Here is a 15,340-nt window from a genome sequence, read left to right as displayed (position 1 = left end):
AGTTCATCACCTGTATGTCAAACTGTTGGGGATTTAATTTTTATTTTTTTATTGAATTAAATTGGGACAAATTCAAACTTTAGGCCTAAATAATAGAGGTGGGCGGATCAATCTAAAATATCGAGAAGTTATTGGTATCAGATCAATACTGGCATGAGATCAAAACTTTAAACTTCTTTCTGAAAATTGTATTTTATTTTTGTATTGAAGTTTGTAAACTCAACTATAAAAAGATTTAGCTTTGATTTTATTTTATTTAGAAAACAAGACAGATAATTTTTAGTTTTTCTATTTTTTTTATCTGTAAATATGTTTTTAAAGTTTATCTAAATTCTGTCCTGGATTTTATCAAAAATAATTCAAACCACAAATATGCCAAAAGTTTAGAAGTTTGATTATATTTCATATCACAATTACTAACTATCAAATTTAAACTTATTGTTTGGTTTTCTGCAGAAGAAGAAAACATTGGTTTTAATAATTATTCCTGTGAAAATGGTCAACCAAACGGCTGGAAATGAATCCAAAGTTATCAGAAAAACTTTGGAGGAACTTTGGATAAAGCTCCCTTTTAGAAAGTCAGGCTTCCAGGAAGGAAAATGCATTTTAGAAAACTAACTCTGGCTCTCAGCGCAGAGCTGCTTTAGTTTGAATTGATCAAAAACGTTCGTCTGTCAGATGTCTGAAGCAGGAAATGTTGGAAATAAAAAGGCAGACCTCCCAATCACCACTTCATCTGTCAAACATGAGTCAGGTGTTTCCACCGGAGGAACCGGCACAAAGTCATCTATTGATTATTTTATCACTGACAGAAGAAACATTGTCTGTTCTGAATCCTCCAAATTTATCAAAACTCCATGGATGACAGCTTTGGTTCAGCTTGGATCCTCCAGCGACTCCGTCAAGCATCACCACACTGCAACCCAAAAGGTCATGGCTGGAGTGGCAGCAGGACGGGCCCGGACCGGCACCGCCAACCGTGTTAAAAGGCTTCAGAATCACCTGAAGGTTCCGCTTCAGCTCAGAGTTATGAGGCAACGTCACGATTTGTTGCTGGAAACCCCAGAAGGTTGTCGGGATAAATATTTAACACGGCGTTGTGCCTGAAGGTGAGCAGCAGGTTCGGATCAAGCAACACGATTATTTCTGCTGAATGCAGAACCGAGACAGAACCCAATCAGAACCGATCTTCTTCAAAAGAAACAGAAATGGTGTCAAACGTTTGTGCAGCTATGATTTTAAAGGGGTAGAATTATGTAAACGTAACTTTTTTTTTTAGCTTTAAAACATGTTATAATGTTATTAACTCATGAAAAACAAACTTGGAGTGTTGCTTTGAACTTTCATGCATGTTTGAGAAATCCTTTAATCTCCATGGCAACCATTCAGCTGAGCAAAACACCTGGATGGACTTAGCTCCGCCTTCAAGGCGCAGCTCCTCCTTAGATATCGTTAGAGATGATTTCATGAAGGTGGAGCTTCAGAAGGAGCAGGAGCTTCTTAAAGAGACGGAGGCCCAATTTCAAGTCTGATTTCTTTCAACTCATTAATTTTTATTATGTGTTTTCCAGGCATTTTATGCATAATGCACATAATGCTGCCCCTTTACGGGTATAAATAAATGTTCCCAGAGATCATTAAAGATCAACCTGCCCCAGTACATTTACAAAACTAATTTATTATCAGTCAACTGTGCAACAAAAAATTTGCTGCACAACATAATTATAGCATAATTAATTTATATAAATTTTGCTGAAATTTATATAAAAACTGTTTCTAAGCAGACTTCAGTGTGAAGTTTAATGAAATAATTTAATGGATGAAATTTTGTTCATCCAATTTGAACAAAAAATGTAGTTCTTCAGACTTAAACTACTCTAACGTGAAGGGTGAAAATAATACAGAAATTTGTGCTCATTCAACTAATTTTGTGAAATTATTTGGTTTAAATTACAACATTAAGCTAAAACAACTCATAATGATTGAGTTGGCATTCAGAAAAAAAATGTTAAATCATCTTGATGAACTTTAGTTTCTGAGTTAAAACCAAAACTATTTTAGTTTTTACTTGCGTCTTCAAAGTTTAATCACTTCAGATGTTTTGCAGTGCAGCAACAGGAAGCTCCTGTTTTATGCTTTTTTTTACCTGAACAGCTTCATGTTGACTCAACAGATTGGAAATCCTTTCATTTGACATTAAAGTTTAAGATCCGTTTGTCTGATTTCTCCTGAATTAAACAGGTCCAACTGTTGTTGCTTTCATTTGGATTGTTATTGTTTCTGGAGGTTTGGTTGTGTAGATGAATGTTAACAGTTTTTACTGATCGGTTTTCATGTGGCTCATATGTGCAACATCATATTTCACCACTAGATGGAGCCAAAGCATTAGGAGTCGCTGCTCTGACTGGACAGGCAAGAGACGACGGAAACCAGACTTTCAAAATAAAACCAATCATTTTAAAGCTTTTAAAACAAACTGTTTTCTTTTCTCTTGTTGTTTAGACAAGCTCCACAAGGTGGCGCTATTGACAAATCTTCTCATTTTTCCAGGTTATTCACCAAATTGCTGCAGACACTAAAATTAATATTAATAAAACGTAATAATTTGATCATTAGTTTTACATTATGAAGCAAAATTTTAAAATATTTTTTTTGCCTTTAGTTTGTTTCTCCTCATGTTAATTTAAGCAGAAATTAGTTTAATTTTTAACATTTATTGTTATAAATTGTATTTTAACAAAACTAGATTTCTACATAAGATTCCAATTTTAAACTGGAAAATACTATGTTAAAAAATAAATCCAAAGATTGTTTAAAGCATCTTTTATAAATATTTCTAAGTAAACTTAAGGATTTTTAAAACATTATTTAGGCTGTATTGTGTTCCATTACATATTTTACACTGAGGTCATAATACAAACCCTTTACTGTGCTTTCTTTAAACATTTATTTTATTCTATTTCTGGTTTTCTATATATTTCTCTAGATGTTTTCCAGACATCCACACCTGTTTGAACAGATGGAGAAAGTATAGAGAGGCAGTATCTTACCAAACGACTCATCAACATTTCTGAAAGGTTGTAAACACAACTTCCTCCAAAACATCATTTCTATAACCTCTCTATAAAGTTTCAATTTTCATACTAAATGTTTTATGGAAAATCTCCACTAGATGGCGCCACCATCGTTAGAAACGTGCCGAAAACCATTTCTGAGCAAAGTAGTTTGCAGAAAAACATATTTGACGTTTTTCTTATTTGTAAAACACCTTTTTAAATAAAACGGGGAAAGATGCAGCTCAGGTTTTTATTTTAATTAATCTTCCTGTTCCTGAGTTAAATGTGACCTTTTTTTTCTGTTGATACAATAATTAATCATTTACATGTGTCAAACTTGAGGCCTGTGGGCCAAATCCAGGCCGCCAGATGTTTTTATGTGGCCATCTAGACTCTAAAACCTTCAAGATTAAAGTAGTGTTTTTGAAGACTTTTATCATTCAAATCATCCGTTTTGTCTGTATGATACCAGATTACATGAAGGTGAAATATAATAAAATATTTATTTCAAACATAATATATAAAAACCAAAACTTCGGCATCCAGTTTAAAATGGAATAGAAAGAAGACAACGCTTGTTTAGTCCAAATATATCCTACATTACAAGTATTTTCACATCTAGTTTTACTTGTCATTTTCTGCTCTTTCCAAATAAAATTATGCAATTAGTTTATTATGCAGCCTACCCCATACAAGGTGAAAATATATTTAATATGTAAGTTCAAGAGAATACAGAGACAGGTATTTATTTAAATTGTATGTTAGTCAGTAGTTTTATAAATACTTTCTGCAACAACTGGCCCTTTAGAGACGTTCTTGAACTTGTTTTTGCCCAAAATGATTTTGACTTTCCTGCTTTAATATATTAAATGAGCCACTTGCTGCAGATTTCTGATGTAGAAGAAGAAAACTGTGATTCTGTCTCAATACGGCTGAAGATAAAAGTGCAACACATTAAAGCTGCAGTATCTAACTTTGATTAAAAAAATGTTTTTATTTTACACATTTGTTGAAATTTCATTATACTGTGACAGTATTATACAGATCATCTGCTTTCTCCCAGTGTAAACTAGAAACAACCAATCAGAACCAGGAGGTGGATCTTAATGCTGTCAATCAATCTTTTGTGGTGCTGCTCATCCTTCCCCCTCCAGCTCACTAGCTCTCTGCTACGCTGCAGCTAGCAGAGCCTGTTGTGAATGCTCAGGCTAGAAGGCCTATCCACCAATGATGGTGGATTCCTGTAACGGTAAGTTTTTTCTCCTCCATTAGCACATTGAGGAGTGAATACATGAGGATGATTGACAGCGCTAAGACCCTCCTCCTGGCTCTGATTGGTTGTTTTTGTGCATTTCTTCAGATGACAGCTCAGGGAGATCGATTTTTTTCACAGATTGTCTAAAACTGCCTAATATGTAAAGACATATTCTTCATAAAAGCTTCTTACTGCAGCTTTAATTTTTACTTCACAGCAGTCCCTTGTACTGAGCATGTAGCGACAGTGGAGAGGAAAACCTCCCCCTAACAGGAAGAAACCTCCAGCAGAACCAGAACCGGGCTCAGTTTAAGCGGCCATCTTTAGCAACCAACTGGGGGTTTGAGAAAACAAAGCAGATGAACTGATGTAGGATTATTTTGATGTTCATCAAAAATAAAACATTAACAGCAGGAGAGGGAGAACGATGATGGCAGCATCATGTCAGCCGATGGTTCCTCCAGGAAGGAACCACAAAACACCAGAACAGAGAAAATATAAAGTTAACAGTTAAAACAAAGAAAACAGTGAGGAAAAGTGGTCAGTTTGTCCTGCAGTCAGAGTAACTATAAACCTAAATTATATTCACCAATCAGGCGATGTAAATATTTCAACCTGATGCGACTGAACATCTGTTTCTGATTTTAGACCGGACCTGGACCCAGAGTTGGTACCGACTTCTGTTAACTGGACCCTGATTGAAAAACAAAGATATGAGTTTAATGTTGAGTTTTATTTCTTTTCTTTAAAAGTTCCACTCGCAGATTATTTTACTAAAAACATTTTTCTCATGTTAGAAATTAAATAATCAACTGTTAGAACTACTTTAAAAAAATCAATATTAGGGAATTATTGACTTAAAACAATCTCCTAATCCTGCTTAACAGTTACTTGTATGTTAGTTTTGTATTATTCAAGTGTGTGAAGATATTATAGATCAGTAATGGTAAGATTTTGTGTTTTTGCAGTGCAACGATGATAAGTCAAGTTTCTCTCTGCTACGCTGCAGTTAGCATAGCCTGTCGTGAATGCTAGTTAGCATAACCATTATTGTCGGCGGATGATCGGTTTTCCTGTAAGTTGTTAGATCGGCATTAACGCATTTAGCAGCGAGTACGTGGGGATGATTGACAGCCTAAGACCCTCCTCCTGATTGTTTTTGCATTTCTTCAAACACAATAGCAGCTCAGGAGATTGATCTTTTAACAGATTATTATATTGTCACAACATAAAGACCGTTTTAATAAATATGTAAAACAATATTCCTTGTAAAAGTGAAATACTGCAGCTTTTGATAAACATAACCTTACCTTTAAATGTTACGTAACATTTAAATTACTAAATAAAGCGACATTTAAATATCTTTAAGTTTCCATTGTGAATGTTTCCCTCCTGCAGCGGACTGTCGCTGTCCATGGTGCTGCAGCTGAGACTGCATCAGCAGTCATCATCTGGAGGCTCCCATCGGCCTCCCAGTAGAACCAGCTGGTGTTTCCCTGCCTCATGCTGGTCATTACAGTTCTCACTCCCAGTCTGGAGTTCTGGTGCCGCTCGGTTCCGACCCTGCTGCCGCTTTAAAGCGAGCATGCTCCGACGTCAGCTCCGTCTCCAGACATGTGGCTTCAGCATCCAATGGGCTGATCGGGGCTTTACTCAGCCTCTCCCACACAGGAGATCCCTGAGGAGAAGACCAGCGTAGACCGGGGTTCGCCACGACTCACGCAGCCCTCACGCAACCCGCCAGATCCGGTTCGGAGACAGCAGATTCCCGTCCTCAGAGCAGATTCCCGACCAGAACCATCGCGTTGCAGTCATGTCTGTGGCGGGACTGAAGAAGCAATTCCACAAAGCCACTCAGGTAAGAGGACAAGACGTCCTGTGCGTGCGCTGCGGGTCCATCTGGGCGTGCGGTGCGGGATTTACTGGATCAATCCACTGGCGTGCTGCAGCATTGCGCCAAAAACAGTCATTCATCTCTGCTGTTTCCGCTCACTCCGCTGCTGGTTCGGGGACATTCCGCTGGTCGTGATCCCGGTTCGGTGCGTCAGATGGTGCTTTCAGGGACGTCAGTTCCTCCCGGTACCCTTCAGATGACATTCCGCCCAGAAAAACCTCCGGAGCTGCGGCTCCCGGCAGCGGCGGGAAGGTGTTCCCTGCGGCCAACCACAGCGGGAACTCCGGGAATGTTACGCAATCAGAAAGTGCGCCTTCACGGAAATCCGCTGCTGCGCTCCTGCGGATGCACGACGTGACCTCTGCGCCCTCTAAACGCGCAGCATCCTCATTATTCCGCTGTTATTAGATAACAAGGTGGCTTCCTTCAGTCTGCCACTGCTCAGAAATGTTGAACCACCTCTAGCTTCCATAGATCTAGACTAGATCTGCAGTCTTCCTGAGCATCTTTTACAGTTTTCTTTTCTGTGGATGATTTTTTTACTCTTTTTGACGCAGATTAAAGTGTCAAGTCTAAAAATAAACTATAATTTGGTAGTAATTAGTTAGTAGCCTGGCCATTGCTTTCTTATGCAATGCTGCTCGTTTCTAATCTCCCTTCACTGCTCCATCTGGGATTTCTCCCATTCACTTGGATTATTGCCAGAAGAATTTCAACTGGGCCAATCAGCAAACAGAAGTTGTGAAAGATGCTGCTGCTTTTTTGCAATGTTTTGCAGTCTGCATGTAGTTTTAACACTGTCAGTGGAGGAAGTGAACAAAGCCATTCACTCCATGTTGGTTAGCATTAGCATTTGCATTAGCGTCTTAGTCGACTTGGCTCTTCTGTCTATGCAGTGAAGGATGGTTGTTTGCAGTGCAGGAAATTTCCGGTAAGCTTCATAGCGTTGAACTGCCGCATACGCCACGGCCAGACGTTAGCAGTTGGCTAATAGCTAAGTATGCAGACCCTTGGAGCAAAGCAGCAGAGCTGATTGACCAGGCAAACATTACATTTACTTGAGTAACTTTATGGGGAAAATGTACTTAATATTTTTGCTTTGCTGTACTTTTTATTTTTAATTTAGTAATTTTAATATGAAGTATCGCTACTCTAACTTGAGTACAAACTCTGGACTCTGTACCCACTGTGAGTAACGTCTCTGAATGTAGATCAAACATGTTTTAACCAAAAATTCACCAGACACAAACAAACAGCTGTAGTTTTTCTGGAAGCAGAAACTACACCAGGTTTGGTGTTGATTGTTCTCTTTATTGATTTTGTTTGATTTTTTGTGAGCGTTTTTCATGTTGTTTTATGTCTTGACTTTTATTCTTTGATTTCTCTTGTTTTCATGCAGCACTTTGGGCAGAAACATGTGAAGTTTGACAATAATTTGCCCCAAAGTTTCTCTCGTTAATTTTCCTTTAGTTAAAGTTTAAACTATAACTTTGGAAGTAGAGCTACATGCTATGGTGGCCGGGATCCTGCGTGTTTTATAGGTGTCCAAAGTCCAACCGGTCTGACTCAAATGAATTGTTCATTAGCAGAACCTGATGCCATGCTGAGAAAGTAATTCAGCCGCTGGATTCAGACACATTTTTTCCCTCAATCTGAAGTAAATCAGGCCAAATTCAGTCAGAATCACCAGAATTATTTCTATTTGCTAAATGTCTAAAAGTTAGTAGGAATATTTTTCATATTCAGAAGTTTGCATACATTTGTTCAGTATCAGAGATAATTGTGTTTAAACTTTATGCTCTTGCTAAGTTTTTTGGGATTTAGCAAAAACACAACTTCCTACTTCACAAAATTTAACAAAAATGGAGAAGCATCAGATTTTAGTGGTTTTCCTCTCTTGTCTTTGGTAAAAGACTCATTTCTCCTGCTAACTTTAGAGTCACATGTTTATGTTTAGGTTGTATTTACCCAGAATGCCCTGCACTTTAGTGCTTCCTGCTCTTGGAGAAAAGTCACTTCAAACCTGGACTGGATTATGCTGCACTGATTGCAGAATATTTAAAAACGAGTTTTTGATTTGTGAAACTTCTATGAAATTTGCATTATTTGCTATTATATAAATTTTATCTTTCTGTTTTCACTTATTTTTAATATCTTCACTGTAATGCGGTTCAGATTTTTTTTAAGTGCTAAATGACCCTTAATTTAAGTTTCACAAATCAAATAAAGTTTTCCCAAGTCACGTTTGGTTTTAAATATTCTGCAATCCATGCAGAATAATCTAGTCCAGATTAGATGGATTACATTATTCTGTCCATCAACATCGGCGTCGCACTTTCGTCATTTCCTGAATCAGAAGCAAACTTCAGCTTCATGGTTGAAGTGAACTCTGCTGCGGTTCGAATGCCAAAACAGGAAGTGGACTACAGCGCAGGGAATTCTGGGTAAATTCAACCAAAACAAACACACTTGTGTGAGAAATGGCTCTGTAATCTTTTACCAAAGGTGACACAGAAATCCTCCAGCCACTAAAATTCGGCGCTACTCCATTTTTGTTTACATTTTGTAAAGAAGGAAGTTGTGGTCAGCATCTTCTTCAGAGGTTTTCATGTCGTTTCCTTCAGTGATGCTTGGTGCAGCGCCCCCACAGGAGAGCAGGGGAACAGGTTTTTCAAAGTGTTTGGTTGGTTCAACTCAGTGCATTGAAAAAACGAACCGCAGCAGCTGAAAATGTAACAAATGTTGCAACTTTGGTCCCAGTCAAACCGAGTCTACCAGACTACAAGGTGTAAAAACAGACCAAGATTTTCAGGCAGACCAGACATCACAAGCTACTTCTGCCATTAGAGCGAGACTTTTACATTTGTTTTGGTTGTATTTACCCAGAATGGCCTGCACTGTAGTCCACTTCCTGCTTTTAGAGCAGCCTGCAGTCCACTTGGCGTTCGCATATGCATTCGAACTGCTCCAGAGTTCACTTCAATAAAGCTGACCGAGGTTTGTTGGTGGAGCAGGTTCACTTTTTTGGTCTGCATCAGAGTTTGATTGTGGATTCACGCCTCCCCAAACGAACCGGGCTGTCTAGACAAATGGACTGGGCTTCAGTTAAAGCGGACTAAACTGGGCCAGTGTGAATTCACCGTAAATTAAGGCAGGACAGTTTGACGTCTTGGAAGGAAAATGGAGCAAAACGAAAGCGATTTAAGACTTTTGCACAGCTGACCAGCGTCTCGGCCCTCATTTAGTAGATCTTAGTGGCAGTGGCAGATCTTTCCTTGCGGCTGTGATCCGTTTCCGGGGCGGTTCTGATTCGGTCCTGGTGAGTCAGAGCGGCGCTGACGGTCAGCTTCGGGCCGACACGAGCCAAACACCTCCCGGCTGAGTCACACACACTCCTCTGCTTCAGCACATTTACAAATGGCCGCCTGCTCCATCCCGGCTGAGCGGCTCAAACTGAAGCTGGAAGATCGCTCCACCGGTGACAACTCGTCTTCCTCTGCGTTCAGATTCTTTCTCTTCTGAGTCTTCAGGGATTCAGCTGCAGTACCTGAGGGGAAAAAGCGGCTCCAGACTGAAGCTGTGAAACATTTCTCAGAAGGTTTTGTTGTGCTGAAGCCTAAAATAAGGAGCAGAAATAAATCCAAACATTTGCAAATTGCTGTCATGTAATTTCTCACTTTGAACAAAGAGCTGGTTGTGGAAACCGGAGGAGGCGTGGGATAGCAGCACAGATTGTGTTAATGTTCGCCTGTTAGAGCGTCCTGTCGGCCCCTGCAGATGTTTCTCTGCAGCTTCGGCTGCTTCATGGTGAAATCTGCTTCTGTCTGGTAGATTTAGTGCAGCTATTTGGCCCGGCGAGAGCAGCGTTCTGTGTTTTCTCTTTGGTTTCTCCTGCAATCTGCTCCTCAAACGTTACCCACCCCCATTCAACACACACACACACACACACACACACACACACACACACACACACACACACACACACACACACACACACACACCCGACAGCAGAATGGTCTCCTCAGCCTGGCAGTCCAAGGACACATTCAGCTGCAGCTTCTTCTTCTTGAAAATGTTTTCCAGGCGCTCAGCAAACAGAATCCAACATGGCGGAATTAGGATTCTAATATTCTGATCCTCCAAACAGATTTCTGCTGGAAACTTTTCTGAGCAGCACAAACATGCAGGACAATTAAGTTTTTAGGTGCTTTAGTCATTTTCTCATCATAATAGGGCCGTGCTATGAAAATCTTATTTCGAGAATAAAGTCGTAGTATTGCAGAACAACAACATATTAAGGCCATTTTAAATAGGAAAAGAGGTGGGGGACATTTCTGCCAAAAAACTCAAATTTTGAGTTTTAAAAGTGAAACATTTTCAACTTTTCAAACTCTTAAATTTCACATTCTTTAACCGTCATATAGTTTTATTCTACCCAGTCAGCTTTCCAGTGTTTCAGGAGCCTCTTTAGAAATGTGGATTGTAGACGCTAATGTTAGCATTAGCATTTGTGCTGCTGCTACTTGTTTAGCATTCAGATGCTATTTGCTTTGCTAACCTTTTTATTTTAAAAAATAAATTTGCAATCGAATATTCAGAGTTGATGTAATTAATCGATCATACTCCGTTTATTAAAGTCCCGGTTCTGTTTAAATCTCCTCCCAGTCTTGTGTATTTCTGTTTTGAGCATCATTCTTGGCAGCAAGTCGGCTCCATATGGCTGCATGTTTTCCTCTTCATTACCGACCGTTGTCTTTAAAAGATTAAATGATTGCACCAGACTCACTGATTTGGTGATTTACTGTTAATTCAAAACAAATCTCTACTCATTTCCTCAATCTTGTGATCTGGTTTCACTGCAAAAACACAAAATCTTAGTCTAACTGATGGTGCAAATATCTTTGTGCAGCAGAAATAAGAAAAGTGAACTTTCAAGTAACTTTTAGCAGGATATAAGATCTTGTTTTAATTAATTAATTCCTTCATATTGATGTAAAAGTCCCAGTTCCATTGATAGATAAATTAACGTATAAAAATGTTTTCCATGTTATAAGTGAAATAATCTGCCAATGGAGCTAGCACTTTTTCATCAACATTAATTAATTATTAGCTAATTTATCTTGCTAAAAGGTTATCTATAAGTTAGTTTTGTCTTATTCAACTGTATTATTTCCACTTGAAACTAGACCAGAAGTATTTGGTAAGATTTAGAGTTTTTGCAGTGTAGCTGTGCTTCCTGACAGGAATAGAGTATTTATGTAGCTGGTTTTTACGTGACCCTGAGGAACCAAATGAGCCGCCGGGACTCAGCTGCTACCTGTAGGAGTGTGATTGGCTGCTGGGACACACACCTGTCTGCAGACGTGAAGCATCCAGGAGCAGAAAGCAGATTTTTATTCCTGTGAAGAGCTCCTGCTGCAGTAATCTTATATTTTCAACTGAGCCAAGCTTTGACACAAGCTTTCCCTTGATGTGCACTGAATACTAATATCAGCAGCTTTTTAATTCCTCTGCTCCTTCAGAAGCTCCTTTTATTCTGACCCTTAAAAGCAAATCAGCTAAAATCTCTCCTTCAATATGTAAATCTTGGTTTATGGAGTCTGTTTTCTCATTGTTTGTGGGGAAAGTGGTTTCTGTCGGACATGTTGATCTAAATGTGGATGGCTGTGTGTTCATGCGACCCCCGGGGCGGCGGCGGGGTCCCTGGATGTGGTCGGGGCCTGCAGGGCTTCGGCAGATTGCGAGTGTGACTCATCCAGACTGGATCCTTACTGGGGCCGCTGCAGTGCAGAGTGGAACGCATCCAGCTGGGAGATAACAGATGGGGTGGGAAGGACCAAAAGAGCGGCGCTACGAGCCGAGAAGTGAGATAAGGAGAAGATGAGAAGCAGGCAGGAGCAGGTAGGAAGGATTTAAAGAGCGAAGGGATCAGAGGATCTCCAGGGATTTACGCTCCTGCACAACCTTCCAGAAATCTCTCTGCTGCTGTGAAATAAAATCAGAACGCTTTTAATTCACGAGTTCTCCAACTCATGAATTATTACATTATTTCTAAAATATGACTCAGAATGTTGCAATAAAGACTAACACTGCAGAAACACAGAATTTTAGTTTCTAGTGCAAATATCTGAGCAGCAGTTTAAACAAAACTAACTTACAAGTAACTTCTGCAAGATATGTGAGCCTTTTTTAACTCCTTAATATTGATGGAAAACGTTCTAGTTATAAGTGGAACTAATCTTTCATCAATATTAGCTTAAAGTTGCAGTTTGTAACTTTTACAAAAACATGTCTCCTTCAATGTTTATTAAAACTCGTCATTTTGTTGTGAGAGATAATCTGAAAAGAAATCACTCTCCACATCTTGAAGAAATGCTTCCAGAAATGCTTCCAGTCAAAAGCAACCAATCAGAGCCAGGAGAAGGGTCTCAGCGCTGTCAATCAATCTAATGTAGTTGCTGCTAACTGTGCTAACGGCTAACTGGGAGCACTGGGAGAAGGCAGAGGAGTTTGATCTATTCACAGATTCTGTCTTATACTCTCATATTGACAACTAACAAATACATATAAAACATTTTTTTACAAACGTTGTTTACTGCATTTTCCTATTTCTCCCTGAAAAGTTACTCATAAGTTGGTTTTGTCTTATTTCAAGTGTTTTCAGGTGTTTGCAGTAGAAACTAGACCAAAAATTCTTGATTTTATGTTTTTGCAGTGAACTTTTTCGATTTTAGATTCATCCTTCACATTATTGGAGGATTATGCATTTTTTACATATTTCCATCCCAACACTGAGAAAGTTAGAAAAATGGTCAAACTGGGAACTTGGAAGGACTTAACAATTATGGGCTCCAGTTTGAAAAGGAAGGTTTACAGATTCTTAAACCTCCAAGTCAAAGAAGTGAAAGCTGTTTTCTGCAAGCTGCAGCAGTCAGGATGGGTCCAACTGCAGCACTGCAGTAAAACTACACTGGATGGGCTCCAGCAGAAGAGCTGCAGGACTGAGCTCCCTAATCAGACAGGAAAGAACCAGTTCGTTACCTTGGAAACGGCTGCCAACGTAGATACCCTTTACTCTGGATTATGTTGGTAAATAGCAGGTCGTGCTTCCTGTTACAGGTGATGGAGGACAGACAGACACTCTGTAAGCAGGTCATGTTGGTTTATCTTTATGGTGGCAGCGTCTTGGTGTGAGGCACGGTGGTGGCAGTAGCAGCATATGTAGACCGTTTTAAAGCCATTCAGCTGCTGTCATTAGCTCACCATCCATTATGAGAATCCATGAGAGGTTTATGGATGACGACTAAAAATGATGGTGGAGGTGCAGAAACGTGCATTTATCTGATGAGAATATCCAGTGGTGAGCACAACTAAAAAGTTAGCTGTGCTAACCTTAACCCTAATCATAAGTCCTGCTAAAGCGCTAAAACAATGTAATATTTAGCACTTTAGCATTAACTTCTACTAACTTCAACCATGTGTCACAAGGAGAGCGTGAGGATGCTCTCACCAAAATAAGAGCCTGAGCGTAAACGTCTGACTATAAGAGTTCATAAGAGTCGATGATCAAAACTTCAACAAAGACATCAAACTTTATTCAACTGAATGTTTACAAAACAGTCAATTAAATTAAATTTGTTTCTGGAAAAATTAATTTAGGAGAAGCTAAAAGTGCTAAACGATTTCAAAGTTAGCAAAAATGCGGTGAAAAACTATTTTACGCAGAAACTTTGTAGCGTTCAAACCAAGCAGCAGGGAACGAACCTGTTTGACTCGAATGAAGAACGTAGCATCTCTGAGCTTCACACACTGAGGTTTTCCTAATTTGCTTCTTTGAATCCACTCTGTTGGTTGGAAAGTGGATTTAATCAAGTTAAGTTGCTTCTTTGAAAGAAATTTCTAAAACCACAGTGAACTCCTCATCAAAGTCTGGCTGTTTGGAAGCAAATGCTAAAGATTGGGGGTGAATACACGGCAGCAAGTCGCCTGTGTTGTTCTGGGGGCTTAAAGACAGACGAGCCTGCATGGGTCCTATTATTAGCTCCTCCTGTGGTTTGATGCTGTCGGCGTGTTTTGAGTGAAGCAGCAAAGGAGTAAATTCATTAAATGTTCAGAGGAGGGATGTTTAACCAGTGTCGTATTTAAAGATTCGGCTTAGCTAACGATCTGGGGAGGTTTCTGTCTGGTTTCACCACAAAAAAGAAAAACAAAACAAAAGAAGCTGCTGCTCTTAATTTTCTGCGTTTTTTTTCCTCTCTGTTAGCATCAGTATTCAGGCCGAGGCTGATGTTTTATTCACCGCTTGTATATTTCACATTCTGAGCATCAACCACTGCAGGAGAGATGAGCGATGACTCTGTGCTGGGGAGCGAAGCCATCAGCTGCAGAGGTCGGCCATGACACACGTAATTAAAGGGGGAACACCGGCATCCGTTTGCTGACGATTATTTAGCAGCTAAGTGGCTTTGCTGTTAGGGTTTTGCATGAAGACATGATTTACAGTTAATGTGCTGCGAGTTTTGCTGAAGGTCATTTTTCCTTTTATTCCACAGAAATGGTGAAAACAACGCTAAGAGTAAATGAAACCACAGTAATCTCTCTCACAGTCGTCCATTTCTACCTCAGGGACGTTCAGGTCGTTTTAATCTTTCATCTGAAAACCAGAATCTGGCTGTAAAATCTCCTCATTCAGATTCACACCTACTGTCAGCTTTTGTTTCTCTGCCTGTGATGAAGTTTAATTGCAGATTTAGTGAATTCAGAAGCTCCAAACCTTGGAGAGAGAGAGGTGTTGTTTGTTTGGTACGTCGTATATTTGCAGGCGGGTTAAAAGGTACCGGTCCAAACTGAAGCTATGGATAAAAACAGAAGAGAACAAAATGCTTTTAATGACATATCGGCACCTAAATTTTACAGAAAAGTCTGTTTTTCCTCCTTCATCTCTAAAATGGATCTACTAACCCAGTGATGTCCAAACCTTTTGTATCAAAATGTCTTAGCTGAAATCCTCAGGAGCCAAAATTAGCTTTTCCCCCCATTAAAAAATGAAAACAACGGCCACCACCCCACACTTTGGACACCCCTGATCTAAAGGCTTCCCTTGTTTTCATATTTATCGCTTTGTATTAAAACTCA

At 39.4% G+C, this 15,340-nt stretch overlaps 1 protein-coding gene across 1 annotated transcript in view; it reads left to right on the top strand.

Moving 5' to 3' along the window:
• The first annotated feature begins 5,812 nt into the window (after nucleotides 1–5,812).
• sh3gl2a (SH3 domain containing GRB2 like 2a, endophilin A1) overlaps nucleotides 5,813–15,340 on the top strand; it is a 38,570-nt gene continuing 29,042 nt past the window's right edge. The window contains exon 1 of the mRNA XM_088006479.1: nucleotides 5,813–6,169. Coding sequence (XP_087862605.1) covers nucleotides 6,125–6,169 — 45 coding nt within the window. The 5' untranslated portion in view covers nucleotides 5,813–6,124. The remainder of the gene's footprint in view (nucleotides 6,170–15,340) is intronic.

This window comes from Poecilia mexicana, unplaced genomic scaffold (genome assembly GCF_051168715.1).
Source record: "Poecilia mexicana isolate PSO_F unplaced genomic scaffold, ASM5116871v1 scaffold_1, whole genome shotgun sequence".
NCBI lineage: Eukaryota > Metazoa > Chordata > Actinopteri > Cyprinodontiformes > Poeciliidae > Poecilia > Poecilia mexicana.
Note: the sequence above shows the minus strand (reverse complement) of the source record. Positions and strands in the feature narration are given on the sequence as shown.